Raw genomic sequence first — 27,889 nt, forward strand, 5'->3', positions numbered from 1 at the left:
GGGAGAGGAGAACAGTGTGGGGGAGGAGAACAGTGTGGGGGAGAGGAGAACAGTGTGGGGGAGAGGAGAACAGTGTGGGGAAGGAGAACAGTGTGGGGGAGAGGAGAACAGTGTGGGGGAGGAGAACAGTGTGGGTTAGAGGAGAACAGTGTGGGGGAGGAGAACAGTGTGGGGGAGAGGAGAACAGTGTGGGGGAGAGGAGAACAGTGTGGGGAAGGAGAACAGTGTGGGGGAGAGGAGAACAGTGTGGGAGAGGAGAACAGTGTGGGGGAGGAGGACAGTTTTGGGGAGAGGAGAACAGTGTGGGGGAGGAGAACAGTGTGGGGTAGAGGAGAACAGTGTTGGGGAGGAGAACAGTGTGGGGGGGGGAGAACAGTGTGGGGGAGAGGAGAATAGGGTGGGGTGAGGAGGACAGTGTGGGGCGAGGAGAACATTGTGGGGATAGGAGAACAGTGGAGAAATGGGCAGACCTAATGTCTTACTCATGGCATTCACAACCATTGATCAGGAGTGTGACCAGGCTGGTGTCACAGAGAACACACTGAAGCACAGTGGAAATGCATTTCAACGGGAAGCAGAGAGCACAACGCTATGGCGGAGGAAGCAGAATGACATCACATCCTGACGTTGTGTAATTCTACCAGAATCATGGGATCACTGCGTTCATCACTGCGTTCATCCACCTCTGGCCTGCTCGCCTCCCTACCACTGAGGAAGTACAGTTCCCGCTCAGCCCAGTCAAAACTGTTCGCTGCTCTGGCCCCCCAATGGTGGAACAAACTCCCTCACGACGCCAGGACAGCGGAGTCTATCACCACCTTCCGGAGACACCTGAAACCCCACCTCTTCAAGGAATACCTAGGATAGGATAAAGTAATCCTTCTCACCCCCCCCCTTAAATGATTTAGATGCACTATTGTAAAGTGGCTGTTCCACTGGATGTCATAAGGTGAATTCACCAATTTGTAAGTCGCTCTGGATAAGAGCGTCTGCCAAATGACTTAAATGTAAATGTAAATGTATCTATAATGTGGGGTAATGTTTCCATTCATTTTGGTTGGATGGTGTACAACTCTAGTCAGCTGTGTACAGCGAGGGTGTGACGTGTGAGGAGAGAACATAGTGCCTTCATCACGTCCCCGGTCACACGGTGCATCACATGTGCTGGAGGCAGAACACACTGCAATGACATCAGACAAGTTCTCCGATGAGGAAAGACGGTGCAGAGAAACTTCACCTCGACACTTTTCAGTTGAAGGTCCGACACGTTTTCAAACAGTCCCGATGTTCTCCGTTTGGCCGCTTTCTCCCCAGTCTGTTCGCTTCCCCGGGCTCTGCTCTGCTCTGCTATGTGGCAGAGGCCCACTAACCCTGGGTAGGGCTAGGGTGGAGGGATTAGAGAGAGGGGAAAAGAGAGAGGGAGGAGTATCAGAACAGGGGGGGTCAGCCCAAAAGGTAGGAGTTGGAGCTGTGCTCTGTACGGTTAGAACAGAGGAGAGAGGGAGGGATGTGGGGAAGGAGGGAGGGAGAGATGGAGGGAGGGGGTAGTGAGGGAGTGGGTGGGTGGGTGAGTAGGGAGGGAGAGATGGAGGGAGGGGGTAGGGAGGGAGTGGGTGAGTGGGTGAGTAGGGAGGGAGAGATTGAGGGAGGGAGTAGGGAGGGAGTGGTGGGGGGGTGAGTTGGGAGGGAGAGATGGAGGGAGGGGGATATGTAGGGAGGGAGTGGGTGGGTGGGTGAGTAGGGAGGGAGAGATGGAGGGAGGGGGATATGTAGGGTGGGAGTGGGTGGGTGAGTAGGGGGGAGAGATGTAGGGAGGGAGTGGGTGGGTGGGTGGGTGAGGGAGGGAGGGGGGGGAGGGAGGGAGGGAGTGGGTGGGTGGGTGAGTGAGTAGGGAGGGGGTAGGGAGGGACTGGGTGAGTAGGGAGGGAGGGGATGGGTGAGTAGGGAGGGAGGGGGTGGGTGAGTAGGGAGGGAGGGGGTGGGTGAGTAGGGAGGGAGGGGGTGGGTGAGTAGGGAGGGAGGGAGGGGGTGGGTGAGTAGGGAGGGAGGGGGTGGGTGAGTAGGGAGTGAGAGATGGGGCAGGAAGGGTGGAAGTGAGGAGGGAGTGGAGAGAAGAGAGACAGAGAGACTGGAGGGGAGGAGTGTGGACTCAGGGGCAGGAGTTGGAGCCGTGCTTTGAGTCATACCAGTGTGTTCTGCCAGCGGTATTTAACCAGCACCACACCCTGAACAGGCTTCATAACGGGAACAATCTACTGCCATCTCTAGGTTCTGTTCTCTAAGGTAAGTCAGTCATCTCTAGGTTCTGTTCTGTTCTGTCCTCTAAGGGAAATCAGCTATCTCTAGGTTCTGTTCTGTTCTGTTCTCTAAGGGAAGTCAGCTATCTCTAGGTTCTGTTCTCTAAGGTAAGTCAGCTATCTCTAGGTTCTGTTCTCTAAGGGAAGTCAGCTATCTCTAGGTTCTGTTCTCTAAGGGAAGTCAGCTATCTCTAGGTTCTGTTCTCTAAGGTAAGTCAGCTATCTCTAGGTTCTGTTCTCTAAGGGAAGTCAGCTATCTCTAGGTTCTGTTCTCTAAGGGAAGTCAGCTATCTCTAGGTTCTGTTCTGTTCTGTTCTCTAAGGGAAGTCAGCTATCTCTAGGTTCTGTTCTCTAAGGTAAGTCAGCTATCTCTAGGTTCTGTTCTCTAAGGGAAGTCAGCTATCTCTAGGTTCTGTTCTCTAAGGGAAGTCAGCTATCTCTAGGTTCTGTTCTCTAAGGTAAGTCAGCTATCTCTAGGTTATGTTCTCTAAGGTAAGTCAGCTATCTCTAGGTTCTGTTCTGTTAAGGTAAGTCAGCTATCTCTAGGTTCTGTTCTGTTCTCTAAGGGAAGTCATCTATCTCTAGGTTCTTACTCTAAGATAAGTTAGTGCAGGTTCCAAACTATCTCTGCTCACTGAGACACAATGTCTTTCACTGTCTTTCAAACGCCTGTAGCCATCTTGAACTCACCAGCCGTGTCTGTCTGTCTGTCTGTCTGTCTGTCTGTCTGTCTGTCTGTCTGTCTGTCTGTCTGTCTGGGGGGGGACAGTTACTTTTTATGACATTGTTATTTACCCCTAATCAACGTTAAACATGCATGCAGTGTGTGTGTGTGTGTGTGTGTACAGTACACACACACACACGGTAAATGAGTTGGCACGGCAACACAGTGGGCTTGCCCCTGGAATTCTAACAGTTTGTGGTGGAATGTCTGCTGGGTGGTACCGACCTTGGTGTTACACACACACACACACACACACACACACACACACACACACACACACACACACACACACACACACACACACACACACACACACACACACACACACACACACACACACACACACAGCGTGTTTATCACAGCCCACTGTGTCATTAGCCCTGTAAAACTACCATTACAGTAGATCTAATTGGGTATATGATATTTCATGACTCATGACTCAGCTTGAAACATGTTATTTAAATCTATATTTTTAACCTTTATTGAACTCGGCAAGTCAGTTAATTAAGACCAGATTCTTATTTTCAGGGGTACAGTAGAGTAATGACCTGTATTACCGTCTGTGTATATAGAGCTGTGGAGTCAAGACAGATTCTGAGTTCATTAAAGGTACCAGTACAGTACGCTGTGGGTCTATATGCAACACAACAGGGCCTGTGGAATGGACCAGGACATGTGATTCACACTTCCTGCTTACATGGAGGAGGGGAAGTCAGTTCCCACTCCAAGAACTCTGTCATCATGGTTGCTAGGTGATTAAATATTATTGACCTCTGCCATTGTTGGAAAAAAAATTACTACACTCCTCCCAACTGATTTTCTGTCAATTTAACAACAAAAAGACAACGGACTTTCATCTAAACCCTGATTTTGGGCGGTAATCACATGTTGTGTGTTTAAATGTTTACACGTTTGTCATTCGTTGTCTCGACAACTACTGTAACTTTGAGTTTATTATGTAGGTCTGTCTGGTACTAGTCTCTAAGGAAGTGACCTCATTCCGTATCTAACATCATAAATGAGACCGTTGGAGCCTCCAGCTGGGTTACCACGGTGACGGTGTGACACATCCTAAAGCTAATTTTACAGCCCATCGTATACTTTTAGCCTAATATAAGTTATCTATTTATTTCTTTTTATTTTTTTTACAGGGATTTCACAATGGCGTTGGTTTCCGAGTTCTTGGGCCAGCTCACGCTGAATTTTGGCGGGGTGAGTTCACTACAGCTGAACTACTGTCAAAGTTAAGGTCATGGGGTCAACCTGTAATGAAATCTGTCCTCTGTCAGTGATTGTAAACGGGTAACTTGGTAACTGTGTCCCCTTCAGGAGAGCGAGCCTAAATTCCCCACGGTGGTGACAGCAAGGGATTTTGATCCAGCTAAAGATGCTGCCAGGATAGAAACGGCCGTCAAAACCAAAGGTGAGATTACCACAGTACCATCAGTTAGAGTCTATCGCTGCATAATGCTTTGTAGACTGGAAATACATTGTGAACTGGATGGGTGCATTAATATATCTGTCACAATGTATTTGCACTAATATTAAGTGTCATAATATCATAGTAATTCAGTTTTTATCTAGAGTGGTTACGATATAAACAGAACTCAGTATGAGCTGGTAACAGTAATGCGCTGCCTCTCATTATGTTGCTTGTATGCATTTCGCGGGTTAGCGCCATCAGCTGGCCGTTTTACGTTACTACACCTGGTCAACCACATCGTACCTTTCTTCTGTGTTGCCGTGCCCGTAAACAGACATCATTGGATCAGTTGACCATATTTAATCTCAGTAACATTGTATTTACATAGTATCTATTGCCATCATTGTTGTCTATGCCTGTGAAAGCATTGTCTTTTCACACCATTTTCATCAATCGTTGTTAAATTCCGGCGATTTAGAGAAAAACACTTCTTGACACTGGTTTGTATTTATATTAATGGAAACATCTCCATGGAAACATATCTATGGAATCATCTCCATGGAAACATCTACGTGAGCACAGCGCTGGTTGAGTCACTTTCCTGCTTGTGTTCCCAACATAACTTCACTAAACCCCACAGAGTATACAGGGATTTTCTGTCTGACAACGCCTTGGCTTTCCAGCCCTGTTGGTCTGCCACAAACCGACCACTGCTAACTCACTGCAGCCCCCCTGTATCCAATGAAAGCCCTGACGAGCTGGTTTTTCCACCAACAGTGTTTACTGTACCGAATCGAGGCCTTGTAGATCAGTGATACATGAAGGAAATGTGACTGTTGCTGTTTTGGCATTTCATCTTTTTTAAATCAGTTTCAATCTCAATCAAAAACGTTTTCATGAGCTATATCAGACATTTACTTCCTACTATAATATACCTACTCTATATACTCATACTATAATATACCTAATCTATATACTCATACTATAATATACCTAGTCTATATACTCATACTATAATATACCTACTCTATATACTCATACTATAATATACCTACTCTATATACTCATACTATAATATACCTACTCTATATACTCATACTATAATATACCTACTCTATATACTCATACTATAATATAACTACTCTATATACTCATACTATAATATACCTACTCTATATTCTCATACTATAATATACCTACTCTATATACTCATACTATAATATACCTACTCTATATACTCATACTATAATATACCTACTCTATATACTCATACTATAATATACCTACTCTATATACTCATACTATAATATACCTACTCTATATATTCATACTATAATATACCTACTCTATATACTCATACTATAATATACCTACTCTATATACTCATACTATAATATACCTACTCTATATACTCATACTATAATATACCTACTCTATATACTCATACTATAATATACCTACTCTATATACTCATACTATAATATACCTACTCTATATACTCATACTATAATATACCTACTCTATATACTCATACTATAATATACCTACTCTATATACTCATACTATAATATACCTACTCTATATACTCATACTATAATATACCTACTCTATATTCTCATACTATACTATACCTACTCTATATACTCATACTATAATATACCTACTCTATATACTCATACTATAATATACCTACTCTATATTCTCATACTATAATATACCTACTCTATATACTCAAAGCGAGTGTGGCTATTGTATGTCAAATGTAATATTTCCCATGTTCCCCAGCTGTCAACTAATTAACATAAATGTATGTTAGTCACACCTCTGTAATATTTCCCATGTTCCCCGGCTGTCGTCTAATTAACATAAATGTATGTTAGTCACACCTCTGTAATATTTCCCATGTTCCCCAGCTGTCAACTAATTAACATAAATGTATGTTAATCACACCTCTGTAATATCTCCCATGTTCCCCAGCTGTCAACTAATTAACATAAATGTATGTTAATCACACCTCTGTAATATTTCCCATGTTCCCCAGCTGTCAACTAATTAACATAAATGTATGTTAGTCACACCTCTGTAATATCTCCCATGTCCCCCAGCTGTCAACTAATTAACATAAATGTATGTTAGTCACACCTCTGTAATATTTCCCATGTTCCCCAGCTGTCAACTAATTAACATAAATGTATGTTAGTCACACCTCTGTAATATCTCCCATGTCCCCCAGCTGTCAACTAATTAACATAAATGTATGTTAGTCACACCTCTATAATATTTCCCATGTTCCCCAGCTGTCAACTAATTAACATAAATGTATGTTAGTCACACCTCTGTAATATCTCCCATGTCCCCCAGCTGTCAACTAATTAACATAAATGTATGTTAGTCACACCTCTGTAATATCTCCCATGTCCCCCAGCTGTCAACTAATTAACATAAATGTATGTTAGTCACACCTCTGTAATATTTCCCATGTTCCCCAGCTGTCAACTAATTAACATAAATGTATGTTAATCACACCTCTGCAATATTTCCCATGTTCCCCAGCTGTCAACTAATTAACATAAATGTATGTTAGTCACACCTCTGTAATATTTAACAATGTTCCCCAGCTGTCAACTAATTAACATAAATGTATGTTAGTCACACCTCTGTAATATCTCCCATGTCCCCCAGCTGTCAACTAATTAACATAAATGTATGTTAGTCACACCTCTGTAATATTTCCCATGTTCCCCAGCTGTCAACTAATTAACATAAATGTATGTTAGTCACACCTCTGTAATATCTCCCATGTCCCCCAGCTGTCAACTAATTAACATAAATGTATGTTAGTCACACCTCTGTAATATTTCCCATGTTCCCCAGCTGTCAACTAATTAACATAAATGTATGTTAGTCACACCTCTGTAATATCTCCCATGTCCCCCAGCTGTCAACTAATTAACATAAATGTATGTTAGTCACACCTCTGTAATATCTCCCATGTTCCCCAGCTGTCAACTAATGAACATAAATGTATGTTAATCACACCTCTGCAATATTTCCCATGTTCCCCAGCTGTCAACTAATTAACATAAATGTATGTTAGTCACACCTCTGTAATATTTAACAATGTTCCCCAGCTGTCAACTAATTAACATAAATGTATGTTAGTCACACCTCTGTAATATTTCCCATGTTCCCCAGCTGTCAACTAATTAACATAAATGTATGTTAATCACACCTCTGCAATATTTCCCATGTTCCCCAGCTGTCAACTAATTAACATAAATGTATGTTAGTCACACCTCTGTAATATCTCCCATGTCCCCCAGCTGTCAACTAATTAACATAAATGTATGTTAGTCACACCTCTGTAATATTTCCCATGTTCCCCAGCTGTCAACTAATTAACATAAATGTATGTTAGTCACACCTCTGTAATATCTCCCATGTCCCCCAGCTGTCAACTAATTAACATAAATGTATGTTAGTCACACCTCTGTAATATCTCCCATGTTCCCCAGCTGTCAACTAATGAACATAAATGTATGTTAATCACACCTCTGCAATATTTCCCATGTTCCCCAGCTGTCAACTAATTAACATAAATGTATGTTAGTCACACCTCTGTAATATTTAACAATGTTCCCCAGCTGTCAACTAATTAACATAAATGTATGTTAGTCACACCTCTGTAATATTTCCCATGTTCCCCAGCTGTCAACTAATTAACATAAATGTATGTTAATCACACCTCTGCAATATTTCCCATGTTCCCCAGCTGTCAACTAATTAACATAAATGTATGTTAGTCACACCTCTGTAATATTTCCCATGTTCCCCAGCTGTCAACTAATTAACATAAATGTATGTTAGTCACACCTCTGTAATATTTCCCATGTTCCCCAGCTGTCAACTAATTAACATAAATGTATGTTAGTCACACCTCTGTAATATTTCCCATGTTCCCCAGCTGTCAACTAATTAACATAAATGTATGTTAGTCACACCTCTGTAATATTTCCCATGTTCCCCAGCTGTCAACTAATTAACATAAATGTATGTTAGTCACACCTCTGTAATATTTCCCATGTTCCCCAGGTGTGGATGAGCTGACCATCATTGACATCCTGACCAGACGAAGCTACTCCCAGAGGAGAGAGATCGCCTTCGAGTATGAGAAGAGATCCAAGAAGGTGAAGGCGGGGAAATAGAGATTGTTTTTTTGTTCAGCAAGATGCTTTTTCATAAAGCAACTGCTGCTAATGTGGACATCAAGATAATCCAACCTCATTTAGACATATTTTACAGTGGGACGGTCTATCATCTCTGTGTATTTTACAGTGGGACGGATCTATCATCTCTGTGTATTTTACAGTGGGACGGTCTATCATCTCTGTGTATTTTACAGTGGGACAGTCTATCATCTCTGTGTATTTTACAGTGGGACGGATCTATCATCTCTGTGTATTTTACAGTGGGACGGTCTATCATCTCTGTGTATTTTACAGTGAGACGGAACTATCATCTCTGTGTATTTTACAGTGGGACGGTCTATCATCTCTGTGTATTTTACAGTGGGACGGTCTATCATCTCTGTGTATTTTACAGTGGGACGGTCTATCATCTCTGTGTATTTTACAGTGAGACGGAACTATCATCTCTGTGTATTTTACAGTGGGACGGTCTATCATCTCTGTGTATTTTACATTGGGACGGTCTATCATCTCTGTGCATTTTACATTGGGACGGTCTATCATCTCTGTGTATTTTACAGTGGGACGGTCTATCATCTCTGTGTATTTTACAGTGGGACGGTCTATCATCTCTGTGTATTTTACAGTGAGACGTTCTATCATCTCTGTGTATTTTACAGTGGGACGGTCTATCATCTCTGTGTATTTTACAGTGGGACGGTCTATCATCTCTGTGTATTTTACAGTGAGACGGAACTATCATCGCTGTGTATTTTACAGTGGGGCTGAACTATCATCTCTGTGTATTTTACAGTGGGACGGGTCTATCATCTCTGTGTATTTTACAGTGAGACGGAACTATCATCTCTGTGCATGTCTCTCCTGTAGGATATGATCACAGCTCTGAAGGGGGCTCTGTCTGGGTCTCTGGAGGCTGTAATTCTGGGCCTGATGAAGAGTACAGCTCAGTACGACGCCTCTGAGATCAAAGGATCCATCAAGGTAAGGAGGAGGCCGCAATCTTTCCTACATGAAGCCCAAACGACACAGATCACAGTCACTGCTGCCCTGTCCTGGTCTGATGGATGTGTGGCCTAGACACAGATCACAGTCACTGCTGCCCTGTCCTGGTCTGATGGATGTGTGGCCTAGACACAGATCACAGTCACTGCTGTCCTCTCCTGGTCTGATGGATGTGCTGTCCTCTCCTGGTCTGATGGATGTGCTGCCCTCTCCTGGTCTGATGGATGTGTGGCCTCCAGGGTCTGATAGATGTGTGGCCTCCAGGGTCTGATGGATGTGTGGCCTCCAGGGTCTGTACTGTTCATACTGCTGTTAAAACCACTCTTCCCTCCAGGGTCTGGGGACCGATGAGGAGACTCTGATAGAGATGGTCTGTTCCCGCAGCGCTGAAGAACTGGTGGAAATCAAACGAGTCTACAAGGAGTGTAAGTAGGAGAAACAACTAGAATTAGGATCGAGATCAGATTGAAAACGTAAGGATTGTGTGTTTTTTTTTTAAATACTTTTTTAAAAAATATATATATCCACAGTGTTTAAGAAGGAGCTGGAGAAGGACGTGGCTGGAGACACATCAGGAGATTTCAGGAGTCTGCTGTTGGCCCTGGTACAGGTAGGATCGTACAACGACTTTACAACGTCGAGCTTCCTAAGACTGACCATCCACTGGCTTTATTAATAGTAATGATTTGGATACGAAGGAGTCTGCTGTTGGCCCTGGTACAGGTAGGATCGTACAACGACTTTACAACGTCGAGCTTCCTAAGACTGACCATCCACTGGCTTTATTAATAGTAATGATTTGGATACGAAGGAGTCTGCTGTTGGCCCTGGTACAGGTAGGATCGTACAACGACTTTACAACGTCGAGCTTCCTAAGACTGACCATCCACTGGCTTTATTAATAGTAATGATTTGGATACGAAGGTGTCTGCTGTTGGCCCTGGTACAGGTAGGATCGTGTGTAACGACTTTACAACGTCGAGCTTCCTAAGACTGACCATCCACTGGCTTTATTAATAGTAATGATTTGGATACGAAGGAGTCTGCTGTTGGCCCTGGTACAGGTAGGATCGTACAACGACTTTACAACGTCGAGCTTCCTAAGACTGACCATCCACTGGCTTTATTAATAGTAATGATTTGGATACGAAGGAGTCTGCTGTTGGCCCTGGTACAGGTAGGATCCCACAACGACTTTACAACGTCGAGCTTCCTAAGACTGACCATCCACTGGCTTTATTAATAGTAATGATTTGGATACGAAGGAGTCTGCTGCTGGCCCTGGTACAGGTAGGATCGTACAACGACTTTACAACGTCGAGCTTCCTAAGACTGACCATCCACTGGCTTTATTAATAGTAATGATTTGGATGAAGGAGTCTGATAGCTGGCCCTGGTACAGGTAGGACCACAACGACTTTACAACGTCGAGCTTCCTAAGACTGACCATCCACTGGCTTTATTAATAGTAATGATTTGGATACGAAGGAGTCTGCTGTTGGCCCTGGTACAGGTAGGATCGTACAACGACTTTACAACGTCGAGCTTCCTAAGACTGACCATCCACTGGCTTTATTAATAGTAATGATTTGGATTGAAGGAGTCTGCTGTTGGCCCTGGTACAGGTAGGATCGTACAACGACTTTACAACGTCGAGCTTCCTAAGACTGACCATCCACTGGCTTTATTAATAGTAATAATTTGGATACGAAGGAGTCTGCTGCTGGCCCTGGTACAGGTAGGATCGTACAACGACTTTACAACGTCAAGCTTCCTAAGACTGACCATCCACTGGCTTTATTAATAGTAATGATTTGGATACGAAGGAGTCTGCTATTGGCCCTGGTACAGGTAGGATCGTACAACGACTTTACAACGTCAAGCTTCCTAAGACTGACCATCCACTGGCTTTATTAATAGTAATGATTTGGATACGAAGGAGTCTGCTATTGGCCCTGGTACAGGTAGGATCGTACAACGACTTTACAACGTCAAGCTTCCTAAGACTGACCATCCACTGGCTTTATTAATAGTAATGATTTGGATACGAAGGAGTCTGCTATTGGCCCTGGTACAGGTAGGATCGTACAACGACTTTACAACGTCGAGCTTCCTAAGACTGACCATCCACTGGCTTTATTAATAGTAATGATTTGGATACGAAGGAGTCTGCTGTTGGCCCTGGTACAGGTAGGATCGTACAACGACTTTACAACGTCGAGCTTCCTAAGACTGACCATCCACTGGCTTTATTAATAGTAATGATTTGGATACGAAGGAGTCTGCTGCTGGCCCTGGTACAGGTAGGATCGTACAACGACTTTACAACGTCGAGCTTCCTAAGACTGACCATCCACTGGCTTTATTAATAGTAATGATTTGGATACGAAGGAGTCTGCTGTTGGCCCTGGTACAGGTAGGATCGTACAACGACTTTACAACGTTGAGCTTCCTAAGACTGACCATCCACTGGCTTTATTAATAGTAATGATTTGGATACGAAGGAGTCTGCTGTTGGCCCTGGTACAGGTAGGATCGTACAACGACTTTACAATGTCGAGCTTCCTAAGACTGACCATCCACTGGCTTTATTAATAGTAATGATTTGGATACGAAGGAGTCTGCTGTTGGCCCTGGTACAGGTAGGATCGTACAACGACTTTACAACGTCAAGCTTCCTAAGACTGACCATCCACTGGCTTTATTAATAGTAATGATTTGGATACGAAGGAGTCTGCTGTTGGCCCTGGTACAGGTAGGATCGTACAACGACTTTACAACGTCGAGCTTCCTAAGACTGACCATCCACTGGCTTTATTAATAGTAATGATTTGGATACGAAGGAGTCTGCTGTTGGCCCTGGTACAGGTAGGATCGTACAACGACTTTACAACGTTGAGCTTCCTAAGACTGACCATCCACTGGCTTTATTAATAGTAATGATTTGGATACGAAGGAGTCTGCTGCTGGCCCTGGTACAGGTAGGATCGTACAACGACTTTACAACGTCGAGCTTCCTAAGACTGACCATCCACTGGCTTTATTAATAGTAATGATTTGGATACGAAGGAGTCTGCTGTTGGCCCTGGTACAGGTAGGATCGTACAACGACTTTACAACATCGAGCTTCCTAAGACTGACCATCCACTGGCTTTATTAATAGTAATGATTTGGATACGAAGGAGTCTGCTGTTGGCCCTGGTACAGGTAGGATCGTACAACGACTTTACAACGTCGAGCTTCCTAAGACTGACCATCCACTGGCTTTATTAATAGTAATGATTTGGATACGAAGGAGTCTGCTGCTGGCCCTGGTACAGGTAGGATCGTACAACGACTTTACAACGTCGAGCTTCCTAAGACTGACCATCCACTGGCTTTATTAATAGTAATGATTTGGATACGAAGGAGTCTGCTGTTGGCCCTGGTACAGGTAGGATCGTACAACGACTTTACAACATCGAGCTTCCTAAGACTGACCATCCACTGGCTTTATTAATAGTAATGATTTGGATACGAAGGAGTCTGCTGTTGGCCCTGGTACAGGTAGGATCGTACAACGACTTTACAACGTTGAGCTTCCTAAGACTGACCATCCACTGGCTTTATTAATAGTAATGATTTGGATACGAAGGAGTCTGCTGCTGGCCCTGGTACAGGTAGGATCGTACAACGACTTTACAACGTCGAGCTTCCTAAGACTGACCATCCACTGGCTTTATTAATAGTAATGATTTGGATACGAAGGAGTCTGCTGTTGGCCCTGGTACAGGTAGGATCGTACAACGACTTTACAACGTCGAGCTTCCTAAGACTGACCATCCACTGGCTTTATTAATAGTAATGATTTGGATACGAAGGAGTCTGCTGCTGGCCCTGGTACAGGTAGGATCGTACAACGACTTTACAACGTCGAGCTTCCTAAGACTGACCATCCACTGGCTTTATTAATAGTAATGATTTGGATACTGAAGGAGTCTGCTGTTGGCCCTGGTACAGGTAGGATCGTACAACGACTTTACAACATCGAGCTTCCTAAGACTGACCATCCACTGGCTTTATTAATAGTAATGATTTGGATACGAAGGAGTCTGCTGTTGGCCCTGGTACAGGTAGGATCGTACAACGACTTTACAACGTCGAGCTTCCTAAGACTGACCATCCACTGGCTTTATTAATAGTAATGATTTGGATACGAAGGAGTCTGCTGCTGGCCCTGGTACAGGTAGGATCGTACAACGACTTTACAACGTCGAGCTTCCTAAGACTGACCATCCACTGGCTTTATTAATAGTAATGATTTGGATACGAAGGAGTCTGCTGTTGGCCCTGGTACAGGTAGGATCGTACAACGACTTTACAACATCGAGCTTCCTAAGACTGACCATCCACTGGCTTTATTAATAGTAATGATTTGGATACGAAGGAGTCTGCTGTTGGCCCTGGTACAGGTAGGATCGTACAACGACTTTACAACGTCGAGCTTCCTAAGACTGACCATCCACTGGCTTTATTAATAGTAATGATTTGGATACGAAGGAGTCTGCTGCTGGCCCTGGTACAGGTAGGATCGTACAACGACTTTACAACGTCGAGCTTCCTAAGACTGACCATCCACTGGCTTTATTAATAGTAATGATTTGGATACGAAGGAGTCTGCTGTTGGCCCTGGTACAGGTAGGATCATACAACGACTTTACAACGTCGAGCTTCCTAAGACTGACCATCCACTGGCTTTATTAATAGTAATGATTTGGATACGAAGGAGTCTGCTGTTGGCCCTGGTACAGGTAGGATCGTACAACGACTTTACAATGTCGAGCTTCCTAAGACTGACCATCCACTGGCTTTATTAATAGTAATGATTTGGATACGAAGGAGTCTTGTCTGAATATTGGTGTAAAACTGTGTTCTCCATTGTATTCTATGTCATTCAATAGGCAAAGAGAGATGAGCCCTCAAATATTGTTGACTACGAGAAGATCGACCAGGATGCCAGAGTAAGACAAATACACGGACAGTAAAACACTGTACCAGAACCAAACACTAAAGCAGTGATACGGACACTAAAACACTGTACCAGAACCAAACACTAAAACACTGTATCAGAACCAAACACTAAAACACTGTACCAGAACCAAACACTAAAACACTGTATCAGAACCAAACACTAAAACACTGTACCAGAACCAAACACTAAAACACTGTACCAGAACCAAACACTAAAGCATTGATACGGACACTAAAACACTGTACCAGAACCAAACACTAAAGCATTGATACGGACACTAAAACACCGTACCAGAACCAAACACTAAAGCATTGATACGGACACTAAAACACTGTACCAGAACCAAACACTAAAGCATTGATACGGACACTAAAACACTGTACCAGAACCAAACACTAAAGCATTGATACGGACACTAAAACACTGTACCAGAACCAAACACTAAAGCATTGATACGGACACTAAAACACTGTACCAGAACCAAACACTAAAGCATTGATACGGACACTAAAACACTGTACCAGAACCAAACACTAAAGCATTGAAATGGACACTAAAACACTGTACCAGAACCAAACACTAAAGCATTGATACGGACACTAAAACACTGTACCAGAACCAAACACTAAAGCATTGATACGGACACTAAAACACTGTACCAGAACCAAACACTAAAGCATTGATACGGACACTAAAACACTGTACCAGAACCAAACACTAAAGCATTGATACGGACACTAAAACACTGTACCAGAACAAAACACTAAAGCATTGATACGGACACTAAAACACTGTACCAGAACCAAACACTAAAGCATTGATACGGACACTAAAACACTGTACCAGAACCAAACACTAAAGCATTAATACGGACACTAAAACACTGTACCAGAACCAAACACTAAAGCATTGATACGGACACTAAAACACTGTACCAGAACCAAACACTAAAACACCGTACCAGAACCAAACACTAAAGCATTGATATGGACACTAAAACACTGTACCAGAACCAAACACTAAAGCATTGATACGGACACTAAAACACTGTACCAGAACCAAACACTAAAGCATTGATACGGACACTAAAACACTGTACCAGAACAAAACACTAAAGCATTGATACGGACACTAAAACACTGTACCAGAACCAAACACTAAAGCATTGATACGGACACTAAAACACTGTACCAGAACCAAACACTAAAGCATTAATACGGACACTAAAACACTGTACCAGAACCAAACACTAAAGCATTGATACGGACACTAAAACACTGTACCAGAACCAAACACAAACGCATTGATACGGACACTAAAACACTGTACCAGAACCAAACACTAAAGCATTGATAAGGACACTAAAACACTGTACCAGAACCAAACACTAAAGCATTGATACGGACACTAAAACACTGTACCAGAACCAAACACTAAAACACCGTACCAGAACCAAACACTAAAGCATTGATATGGACACTAAAACACTGTACCAGAACCAAACACTAAAGCATTGATACGGACACTAAAACACTGTACCAGAACCAAACACTAAAGCATTGATACGGACACTAAAACACTGTACCAGAACCAAACACTAAAACACTGTACCAGAACCAAACACTAAAGCATTGATACGGACACTAAAACACTGTACCAGAACCAAACACTCAAGCATTGATACGGACACTAAAACACTGTACCAGAACCAAACACTAAAGCATTGATACGGACACTAAAACACTGTACCAGAACCAAACACTAAAGCATTGATACGGACACTAAAACACTGTACCAGAACCAAACACTAAAGCATTGATACGGACACTAAAACACTGTACCAGAACCAAACACTAAAGCATTGATACGGACACTAAAACACTGTACCAGAACCAAACACTAAAGCATTGATACGGACACTAAAACACTGTACCAGAACCAAACACTAAAGCATTGATACGGACACTAAAACACTGTACCAGAACCAAACACTAAAGCATTGATACGGACACTAAAACACTGTACCAGAACCAAACACTAAAGCATTGAAATGGACAGTATTATACAGCTGTGTCTCTGAAGATTAGTTAGGTGTAGTGTACAGCTGTGTCTCTGTATATTAGTTAGGTGTAGTGTACAGCTGTGTCTCTGTATATTAGTTAGGTGTAGTGTACAGCTGTGTCTCTGTAGATTAGTTAGGTGTAGTGTACAGCTGTGTCTCTGTAGATTAGTTAGGTGTAGTGTACAGCTGTGTCTCTGTAGATTAGTTAGGTGTAGTGTACAGCTGTGTCTCTGTAGATTAGTTAGGTGTAGTGTACAGGTGTGTCTCTTGTTGATGGTCCTCTCTTGTCTCTGTAGATTAGTTAGGTGTAGTATACAGGTGTGTCTCTTGTTGATGGTCCTCTCTTGTCTCTGTAGATTAGTTAGGTGTAGTGTACAGGTGTGTCTCTTGTTGATGGTCCTCTCTTGTCTCTGTAGATTAGTTAGGTGTAGTGTACAGCTGTGTCTCTGTAGATTAGTTAGGTGTAGTATACAGCTGTGTCTCTTGTTGATGGTCCTCTCCTGTCTCTGTAGATTAGTTAGGTGTAGTATACAGCTGTGTCTCTTGTTGATGGTCCTCTCCTGTCTCTGTAGATTAGTTAGGTGTAGTGTACAGCTGTGTCTCTGTAGATTAGTTAGGTGTAGTATACAGCTGTGTCTCTTGTTGATGGTCCTCTCCTGTCTCTGTAGGCTCTGTATGAGGCAGGGGTGAAGAGGAAGGGGACTGACGTGGCTACATGGATCACCATCATGTCAGAGAGAAGTGTCCCCCACTTACAGAAAGGTACCGACCCGACTCTGTAACGAGGGACTTCTTCATGCACACAGGATCGTTTGGACAAAATACTAAAACTCAAAGTCAAGATGGCGACAACCAGACATTTTTAGACATCAAGAACGTAGATGTTTTCTATCAACCCGGTGACTCTTCAGAAAGATGACCGAATGTTGGCTGTGTCTGTTCCAGTGTTTGACAGGTACAAGAGCTACAGTCCATACGACATGCAGGAGAGCATCAGGAAGGAGGTGAAGGGAGACCTGGAGAAGTCCTTTCTGACACTGGGTAACATTCTACATATCATATATCTACATTCTATATAATCTAACCTGTATTCTATACTATATACATCTATATCATATACCTACATTCTATAATATGTATATCTATATCATATAACCCTGTATTCTATAATATATAAACCTATATCATATACCTACATTCTATAATATATACATCTATATCATATGCCTATATTCTATAATATATACATCTATATCATATATCTACATTCTATAATATATACATCTGTATCATATACCTACATTCTCTAATATATACATCTATATCATCTAACCTGTATTCTATACTATATACATGTATATCATATACCTACATTCTATAATATATACATCTATATCATCTAACCTGTATTCTATAATATATACATCTATATCATATACCTACATTCTATAATATATACATCTATATCATCTAACCTGTATTCTATACTATATACATCTATATCATATACCTACATTCTATAATATATACATCTATATCATCTAACCTGTATTCTATACTATATACATCTATATCATATACCTACATTCTATTATATATACATCTATATCATCTAACCTGTATTCCATAATATATACATCTATATCATATACCTACATTCTATAATATATACATCTATATCATCTAACCTGCATTCTATAATATATAAATCTGTATCATATACCTACATTCTATAATATATACATCTATATCATATGCCTATATTCTATAATATATACATCTATATCATATATCTACATTCTATAATATATACATCTGTATCATATACCTACATTCTCTAATATATACATCTATATCATCTAACCTGTATTCTATACTATATACATCTATATCATATACCTACATTCTATAATATGTATATCTATATCATTTAACCCTGTATTCTATAATATATAAACCTATATCATATACCTACATTCTATAATATATACATATATATCATCTAACCTGTATTCTATACTATATGCATCTATATCATATACCTACATTGTATAATATGTACATCGATATCATATAACCCTGTATTCTATAATATATGCATCTATATCATAGAACATTCTACAATATATACATCTATATCATATACCTACATTCTATAATACATACATCTATAACTTATAACATGTATTCTATAATATATACATCTATATCTATAACATATATCCTGTATTATATAATATATACATCTATATCATATAATCTGTATTCTATAATATATACATCCACATCTATATCATGTAACCTGTATTCTATTCTATAATATATACATGTATATCTATAACATATAACCTGTATTCTAAAATATATACATCTATAACATATAACCTGTATTCTATAATATATACATCTATAACATATAACCTGTATTTTATAACATATACATCTATAACATATAACCTGTATTCTATAACATATACATCTATATCTATATAATATTACCTGTATTCTATAATATATACATCTATATCTATATCATAATCATTCTAATATTTATCATTTAAAAGGCTAATTATCATATAACCTGCAATTATTCTATAATATATATATCTATATCTATAACTGGCCTTCTATAGACTAGTTATATCTGGAGCATCATTTTTATATACATCTATAAAACATAACCTGTATTCTATAACATATACATCTATATCTATATAATATTCCATTTGTATTCTATAATATACAACATCTATATCTATATCATATACCTAAATTCTAACCAGAATAATATATACATCTATAACAATACATAACCTGTATTCTATAATATATATATCTATATCTATAACTTATAACCTGTATTCTATAATGAATATACTCCATATACTGGCCTCTATAGATATCTATATCTATAACATATAACCTGTATTCTATAATATATACATCTATATCTATAACAGTATAACCTGTATTCTATAATATATTATCTATATCTATCAACATCTACATTATAACCTGTATTCTATAATATATATATCTATATCATATAGCTCTGTATCCTCTACCAACATATAGATATCTATATCTATAACCTGTATTCTATAACCTGATATTCTATAATATATACATCTATATCTATAACATATAACCTGTATTCTATAATATATATATCTATATCTATAACATATAACCTGTATTCTATCATATATACATATATATCATATAACCTCCTATTCTATAACATATATATCTATATCTATAACATATAACCTGTATTCTATAATATATACATCTATATCTATAACATATAACCTGTATTCTATAATATATATATCTATATCTATAACATATAACCTGTATTCTATCATATATACATCTATATCTATATAATACCTTACCTCTATTCTATACATATACATCTATATCTATACTACATATAACCTGTATTCTATAATATATACATCTATAACATATAACCTGTATTCTATAACATATACATCTATATCTATATAATATTACCTGTATTCTATAATATATACATCTATATCTATAACATATACCTACTACTACATTAGATACTCTGTATTACTACATTAGTACCTCTTACTACTACATAGATACTCTTACCTCTATTCTATAACTATACTATACATCTATATCTATACATATCTGTATTCTATTAGATAATATTACCTGTATTCTATAATACATATACATCTATATCTATATCTTATATACCTACATTCTATAATATACATCTATAACACATTAGATAACCTGTATTCTATAACATATACATCATTATATCTATATAATATTACCTGTATTCTATAATATATACATCTATATCTACATTAGATACTCTTACCTACATTAGATTCTACTAACATAGATACATCTTATAACATATAACCTGTATTCTACATAATATATATATCTACATTATATCTATAACATATTACATTGTATTCTTAATATATACATCCTCCTCTATAACATTATAACCTGTATTCTATCTTATATACATTATATATCATATAACATTGATATTCTATAACATATACATCTATATCTATAACTTATAACATTGTATTCTATAATATATACATCTATATACTCTTATACTCATTAGAACCTGTATTCTATAATATACCTACTCTCCTTGTTTTACTGAAGAACAAACAAAAACTAGTCCATTAAAATAACTACATTAAATTGATCAGAAATACAGTGTAGAAATGGTTAATGTTGTAAATTACATTAGTAGCTGGAAACAGCAGATTTACTTTTAATGGAATATCTACTAGGCATTACATAGGCTTACCATTATCATCAACCATACTCCTGTGTATCATGGCACGTTGTGTTAGCTAATCCAAGTTTATCATTTAAAAGGCTAATTGATCATTCTTAGAAACCCCTGCAATTATGTTAGAACAGCTGAGAAACTGTTGTTCTGATTAAATACTCTTATACTACATTACCTTCTACAGACTAGTTGAGTATCTACATTAGGAGCATCATTACATTTTTGGGTTACATTAGATACTCAGGCTCAAATGGCCTTAGAAACATTAGAACTCTTCTTCTCAAACTCATCAGTCTATTCTACTCTACATTAGAAATTAAGGCTATTCCATTAGAGAAAATGCCATTAGATACTCTTACCTGACATTACCTCCTCTTACTAACATTAGTACTCCTACTATACTACTCGTATTACTACATTAGTTCCTCTTACACGACATTAGATACTCTTACCTCAAACATTAGATACTCTTACCACCATTAGATACTCTTACCTCTACATTAGATACTCTTACTACTACATTAGATACTCTACATTAGATACTCTTACCAGAGTTCCTCTTACTCTCATTAGATACTCTTACTACTACATTAGATACTCTTACCTCTACATTGCACAACTGACATTAGATACAAGTACATTAGATAGTGTCACAGTTTGAGAAACTACATTACAAGTCCTCAACTAGCTTCATTAAATAGTACCTACTACATTAGTCTCAACGTCAACAGTGAAGAGGAGACTCAGGGATGCTGGCCTTCTAGGCAGAGTTCCTCTGTCCAGTCTCAACGTCAACAGTGAAGAGGTGACTCCAGGATACTGGCCTTCTAGGCAGAGTTCCTCTGTCCAGTCTCACCACGTCAACAGTTAGGAGACTCAGGGATGCTGGCCTTCTACATTAGATACTCTTACCACTACATTAGATACCTTCCCAGTCTCTTACTCAACAGTGAAGAGGTGACTCTACATTAGATACTCTTACTTCTACATTAGATAGTTCCTCTGTCTACATTAGTCTCTTACCACTACAGTAGATGACTCTACAGGATACTGGCCTTCATTAGATAGTTACCACTACATTGTCCAGTCTCATTAACTCAACAGTGAAGATTAGATACTCAGGATACATTAGGCCTTCTACATTAGTTCCTCTGTCCAGATCTCTACGTCTACAGTGAAGAGGACTACTACAGGGATGCTGGCCTTCTACTACATTAGTTCCTCTGTCCAGTCTCATTACGTCTTACAGTGATTAGATACTCTTACTACTACATTAGGATACCTCTACATTAGATACTCTTACCACTACATTAGATACTCTTACCTCTACATTAGATACTCTTACTACTACATTAGATACTCTGTCCACCACTACAGTGAAGAGGCTCTTACCTCGGGATGCTGGTCTTCTAGGCATTAGTTCCTCTGTCCAGTCTCAACGTCAACAGTTAGATACTCGGGATGCTGGCCTTAGGCAGAGTTCCTCTGTCCAGTGTCAGTGTTATTTTGCCCATCTAATCTCTTATTTTTATTGGCCAGTCACTAGATTTAGACTTTTCTTTGCGACTCTGCCTAGCATACTCTTACTATTACATTAGCATCCCTACATTACCTCCTCTTACTACTACATTAGATACTCTTACCACATTAGAGACTCCTACTACTACATTAGATACTCATTGTTCCTCCACTACATTAGATCCTCTTACCTCTACATTAGATACTCTTACCACTACATTAGATACTCTTACCTCTACATTTAGATACTCTAGATACTCTTACCACTACATTAGATACTCTTACCTCTACATTAGATACTCTACATTAGATACTCCACTACATTAGATACTCTTACCTCTACATTAGATACTCTACCACTACATTAGATATACCTCTTACCTCTACATTAGATACTCTTACTACTACATTAGATACTCTTACCACTACATTAGATACTCTTACCTCTACATTAGATACTCTTACCTCTACATTAGATCCTCTTACCACTACATTAGATACTCTTACACTACATTAGATACTCTTACCTCTACATTAGATACTCTTACTACTACATTAGATACTCATTAGATTCTCTTACTACTACATTAGATACTCTTACCACTACATTAGATACTCTTACCACTACATTAGATAGCTCCTCTTACTACTACATTAGATACTCTTACCACTACATTAGATACTCTTACCTCTACATTACCTACTCTTACTACTACATTAGATACTCTTACTCTACATTAGATACTCTTACTACTACATTAGATACTACTACATTAGATACTCTTACTACTACCTCTACATTACCTACTCTTACCACTACATTAGATACTCTTACTATTACATTAGATACTCTTACCTACTACATTAGATACTCTTACCTCTACATTAGCTACTCTTACCTCTACATTAGATATTCTTACCTCTACATTAGCTCCTTACCTCTAGCTCCTCTTACCTCTACATTAGAGACTCTTACCTCTACATTAGCTACTCTTACCTCCACATTAGAGACTCTTACCTCTCCATTAGATACTCTTACCTCTACATTAGATACTCTTACCTCTACATTAGCTCCTCTTTACTCTCTACATTAGAGCGTTGGACTCTTACCCTACATTAGATACTCTCTACTTTCCCTGAACACATTAGATACTCTTACCTCTAAACATTACCTCCTCTAGACACTCTTACCTACTACTACATTATTAGATCTAAACATCTCTTACTTCTCTACAACTCCCCTCTGACTAGTTATGATCTATCTGTTCAATCTCTTCAGCATAACATTACCTGTACATTGATACTCCTACTACTACATTAGATGTCTGTGTACTTACTCAAGACTCCATTAGTTCCTCTTACTACTACATTAGATACTCTTCTCTACATTAGATACTCTTACCACTACATTAGATGTCTCTCTACCACTACATTAGATACTCTTACCTCTACATTAGTGATCTCTCTGTGTCTCTTACCTTTTTCTCATTAGATACTCTTACTCTCCCTCTACATTAGCTACTCTTACCTGTCTATCCCTCCCTTTCTCTCTCTGTGTCTCTCTCTCTTTTTCCTGTGTGTCTCCTGTGTATCTATGTTTCTCTGTGTGTATCTGTGTCTCTCCCTTTCCCTCTCTGTGTCTCTCCCTTTCCCTCTCTCTGTGTCTCTGTGTCTCTCACCATTTCTCTCTCTCTGTCTCTCTCCCTTTCCCTCTCTCTGTGTCTCTGTCTCTCTCCATTTCTCTCTCTCTCTGTCTCTCTCCCTTTCCCTCTCTCTGTGTCTCTGTCTCTCTCCCTTTCCCTCTCTCTGTGTCTCTGTCTCTCTCCCTTTCTCTCTGTTGGTCTCTCTCTTCTGTCAGGTTGTCTATGAACTGTATTACAACTGGCAGTGAGAGGAAAGAAGTGTGGAAGGGGGAGGGGGGGGGGTTCTCTACTCCTCTCCACCTGGCCTCCTCTCCTTCCCTCCTATTTGTACCAGATGGGCCCTCGGTCGATTCATTCCTTATTAACATTAATTGCATGTTGTTTGAAGAAAACAACATTTGATTTCAAGGGATGTTGTGCCCTTAAGAAACAAACTGTGGATCTGTGCCTATACACTGCAGGCAGCCTTCTTACCAGGAACCCTTTAGAAAGAACAACAGGAAGTGACAGATCCAGAGAGGATATCAGAAAAAAAGTTGAGGTGATTTCAATCTGTTCTCTTTTCTACTTTGTTTTTGCAGTGGAGTGCTTTGAGAACAAACAACAGTATTTCGCTAACAGACTGAGCGAAGCCATGAAGGTAATTATCTGTTAACCTCTTGTCGTGTGACTGAGTACGATGGTGAAGGACAAGTCCTCATGAGAAACAAAGAATGAACTCATTGTTATTTATACGTTTGGTCAAACCCTTTCAACCCCTTCAACCCCCTTCCCTTCAACCCCTTTCAACCCCTTTCCCCTTCAACCCCTTTCCCTTTCAACCCCCTTTTCAATCCCCTTCAACCCCTTTCAACCCCTTTCAACCCCCTGCAACCTTTCAACCCCCTTCAAGCCCCTTCAACCTTCCTTCAATCACCCTTCAACCCCAACCCCTTTCTTTCAACCCCTTCAAGCCCCTTCAACCCCTTTCAACCCCCCTTCAACCCCTTTCAACCCCTATTCCTTTCAACCCCCTTCAACTCCCTTTCAACCCCCTTCAACACCCTTTCAACCCCCTTCAACTCCCTTTCAACCCCTTCAACCCCTTCAACCCCTTCAACCCCCTTTCAACCCCTTCAACTCCCCTTTCAACCCCTTTCAACTCCCTTCAACCCCTTTCAACCCCTTCAACCCCTTCAACCCCCCCCCCCTTTCCACCCCTTTCAACTCTTTTTCAACCCCTTTCAACCCCCTTCAACTCCCTTCAACTCCCTTTCAACCCCACCCCCCTTTAGAAGATTTGAATTATGAATCAAAGATGATCTCATGGGAGAAACATCCCACAGTAATTATGTATCAGGCGTTCATGAGTTGATGAAACAAGGTGTTGCATCATCCACGCTTTCTTCAGTAGAAACATCAACAAACACAAACCGTCACCGAGGCCTCTATCCAATCAGCATCGCCGGAGATCAGTGCTCCTATGGGATGTCTGATTGATACGCAGCGTTTACCGTGAATGTGGTCTCCACTAACTGGGGAATGTTGCCTTTTGTAGTTCATATAGCGCTGAACTTCAGCGTTACGGATTAAATCGAGCCCCCCACCCCCCCCACCCCCACCCCCCAAAATGTTTTTGTTTTTTAAATGAGACACCTAGAGCTTTGGAAAAGGAAGTTACCTGGATACTGTACATATAAACACATAGACCGAGAGAAGGGGACGACACAAACAATGGTAGTCAACGGCAACGGCAGGCTTGTAAGGTCATGAATATCTGTCCTGATAAATAACACCATGTGATGTTGACGTCACCTGCAGGGTAAAAGTGCCAAGGAGAAGGTGGTGACCAGGATTGTCGTGTCTCGCTGTGAGGTGGACCTCATGAAGATCAGGACAGAGTTTAAGAAACTGAACCAGAAGTCACTGTACCAGACCATCGCTGTGAGGACTCTTCTTTTTTCTGTTTTTTCTCTCCCTCTCTCTGTCTCTCTCGCTCTCTGTCTCTCTCGCTCTCTCTCTCTCTCTCTCTGTCTCTCTCTCTCTCTCTCTCTGTCTCTCTGTCTCTCTGCTCTCTCTCTCTCTCTGTCTCTCTCTCTGTCTCTCTCGCTCTCTGTCTCTCTCTCTCTCTCTCTCTGTCTCCCTCTCTCTCTGTCTCTCTCTGCTCTCTGTCTCTCTCTCTCTCTCTCTGTCTCTCTCTCTGTCTCTCTCTCTCTCTCTGTCTCTCTCTGTCTCTCTCTGTCTCTTTCTGTCTCTCTGTCTCTCTTTCTCTCTCTGTCTCTATCTCTCTGTCTCTCTCTTTCTCTCTCTGTCTGTCTCTCTCTCTCTGTCTCTCTCTCTCTCTCTCTCTCTCTCTCTCTCTCTTTCTGTCTCTCTCTGTCTCTCTCTCTCTCTCTCTCTCTCTGTCTCTCTCTCTGTCTCTGTCTCTCTCTCTCTGTCTCTCTCTGTCTCTCTTTCTCTCCCTCTCTCTTCTCTCTCTGTCTCTCTGCTCTCTGTCTCTCTCTTCTCTCTGTCTCTCTCTCTCTCTCTCTCTCTGTCTCTCTCTCTTTCTCTCTCTCTCTCTCTCTTTCTGTCTCTCTTCTCTCTCTGTTCTCTCTCTCTCTCTGTCACTCTCTGTCTCTCTCTCTCTCTCTCTCTCTCTCTGTCTCTCTTTCTGTCTCTCTCTCTCTCTATCTCTCTCTCTCTCTCTCTCTCTCTCTCTCTCTCTCTCTCTGTCTCTCTCTGTCTTTCTCTCTCTCTCTCTCTGTCTCTCTGTCTCTCTCTCCATGTCTCTCTCTCTCTGCTTTGTCTCTCTCGCTCTCTCTGTCTCTCTCTCTCTCTCTCTCCATTTTCATCTGTTTTAACTCTCTCTCTCAATCCCCAAACTCTGACATGCCTTGCAACAGTGCTATGTTTCTTATTGGGATATGACGGCAGTGTAACATCTCGTAGAATTCTAATCCACTGCCTGCTCTGTCCTGTTTCATGACAAACTGAGTGTCTTGACTGAACTTGCCTTCCTCCTTGTAGCTCCTAGCGGACCGAAGGGTCTCATCCCCTTTATTTTCTGTCCCCTATCAGGAGCACACTAAAGGAGACTATCAGAAGGTCCTGCTGAGTCTGTGTGGAGGAGACGACTAAAGTCCAACTGGCACCAACTGTCACCTTTACCCAGAAGCCAATGCCTTGTTCCTATTTTGATTCAGTCTAGTGACACAGACATTGAGAACTGGTGCCTCTATTCACAACACCCAGCAGCACTAGAGTCATCATTACTCAGATTGCATCACCTTTCTGTGGAGTATGAGATATCCAACGGAATTATTGATAGTAAATGGTTTTTATGCAATGTTTTTTTTGAAATTAAATAATTTTTTGTTAAATAGCTTCCTTTCTTATTTTTTTTATTTTACAATATTACAGAGGTGTTGTCTTTAGGACGTTTTTCCCCAAGTAAAGTCAGACATTTTGAATGGTAATTGTCAATGCTTGATCCAGCTAGTGTATGTCCGTGTATCGCCACTAGAGGGCGCTAGAGCAATACCATGCAGTACTGCTTCCTTCATCCTGGCCTTGTTTCCATGGAGGTTGCTTTGATATCACTCTAATGCTCTAATATCTTTCAAATCAGATGGGAATGTTGAGTGCAAAATGGAGCTTCACAATGCTGTTGAAAAAACCTTTTGATACTTTGGGGGGAGACATGCAAACCAAGTTTTTAAGTGAATTATATA

The 27,889-nt window shown here is 40.4% G+C and overlaps 1 protein-coding gene across 2 annotated transcripts; it reads left to right on the forward strand.

The window, feature by feature from the left end:
* Nucleotides 1-2,157: 2,157 nt before the first annotated feature.
* LOC135537344 (annexin A2-A-like) lies at nt 2,158-27,538 on the forward strand. 2 transcript variants are annotated; one of them, XM_064963541.1, is made up of 13 exons: nt 2,158-2,283; nt 4,173-4,233; nt 4,351-4,444; nt 8,537-8,631; nt 9,520-9,633; nt 9,989-10,079; nt 10,185-10,264; nt 14,595-14,654; nt 17,396-17,489; nt 17,673-17,768; nt 24,779-24,837; nt 25,998-26,120; nt 27,237-27,538. In XM_064963541.1, the coding sequence occupies exons 2-13, from the start codon at nt 4,183-4,185 to the stop codon at nt 27,294-27,296; spliced, it is 1,017 nt and encodes a 338-aa protein (XP_064819613.1). In that variant the 5' UTR covers nt 2,158-2,283; nt 4,173-4,182; the 3' UTR covers nt 27,297-27,538. The 2 variants fall into 2 exon arrangements, with proteins under 2 accessions (XP_064819613.1, XP_064819612.1); XM_064963540.1 differs by lacking the exon at nt 2,158-2,283 and adding an exon at nt 2,709-2,755.
* Nucleotides 27,539-27,889: the final 351 nt, after the last annotated feature.

The sequence above is a fragment of the Oncorhynchus masou genome, unplaced genomic scaffold (genome assembly GCF_036934945.1).
Source record: "Oncorhynchus masou masou isolate Uvic2021 unplaced genomic scaffold, UVic_Omas_1.1 unplaced_scaffold_753, whole genome shotgun sequence".
Lineage (NCBI taxonomy): Eukaryota > Metazoa > Chordata > Actinopteri > Salmoniformes > Salmonidae > Oncorhynchus > Oncorhynchus masou.

Excerpts from the sequence above, each read along its gene's own strand:
- LOC135537344 (XM_064963541.1), top strand. The coding sequence starts at position 4,183 with ATGGCGTTGGTTTCCGAGTTCTTGGGCCAGCTCACGCTGAATTTTGGC. Across the intron at positions 8,632-9,519 it reads ATGAGAAGAGATCCAAGAAG|GATATGATCACAGCTCTGAA; the intron begins GTGAAGGCGGGG and ends TCTCTCCTGTAG. Across the intron at positions 26,121-27,236 it reads CACTGTACCAGACCATCGCT|GAGCACACTAAAGGAGACTA; the intron begins GTGAGGACTCTT and ends GTCCCCTATCAG.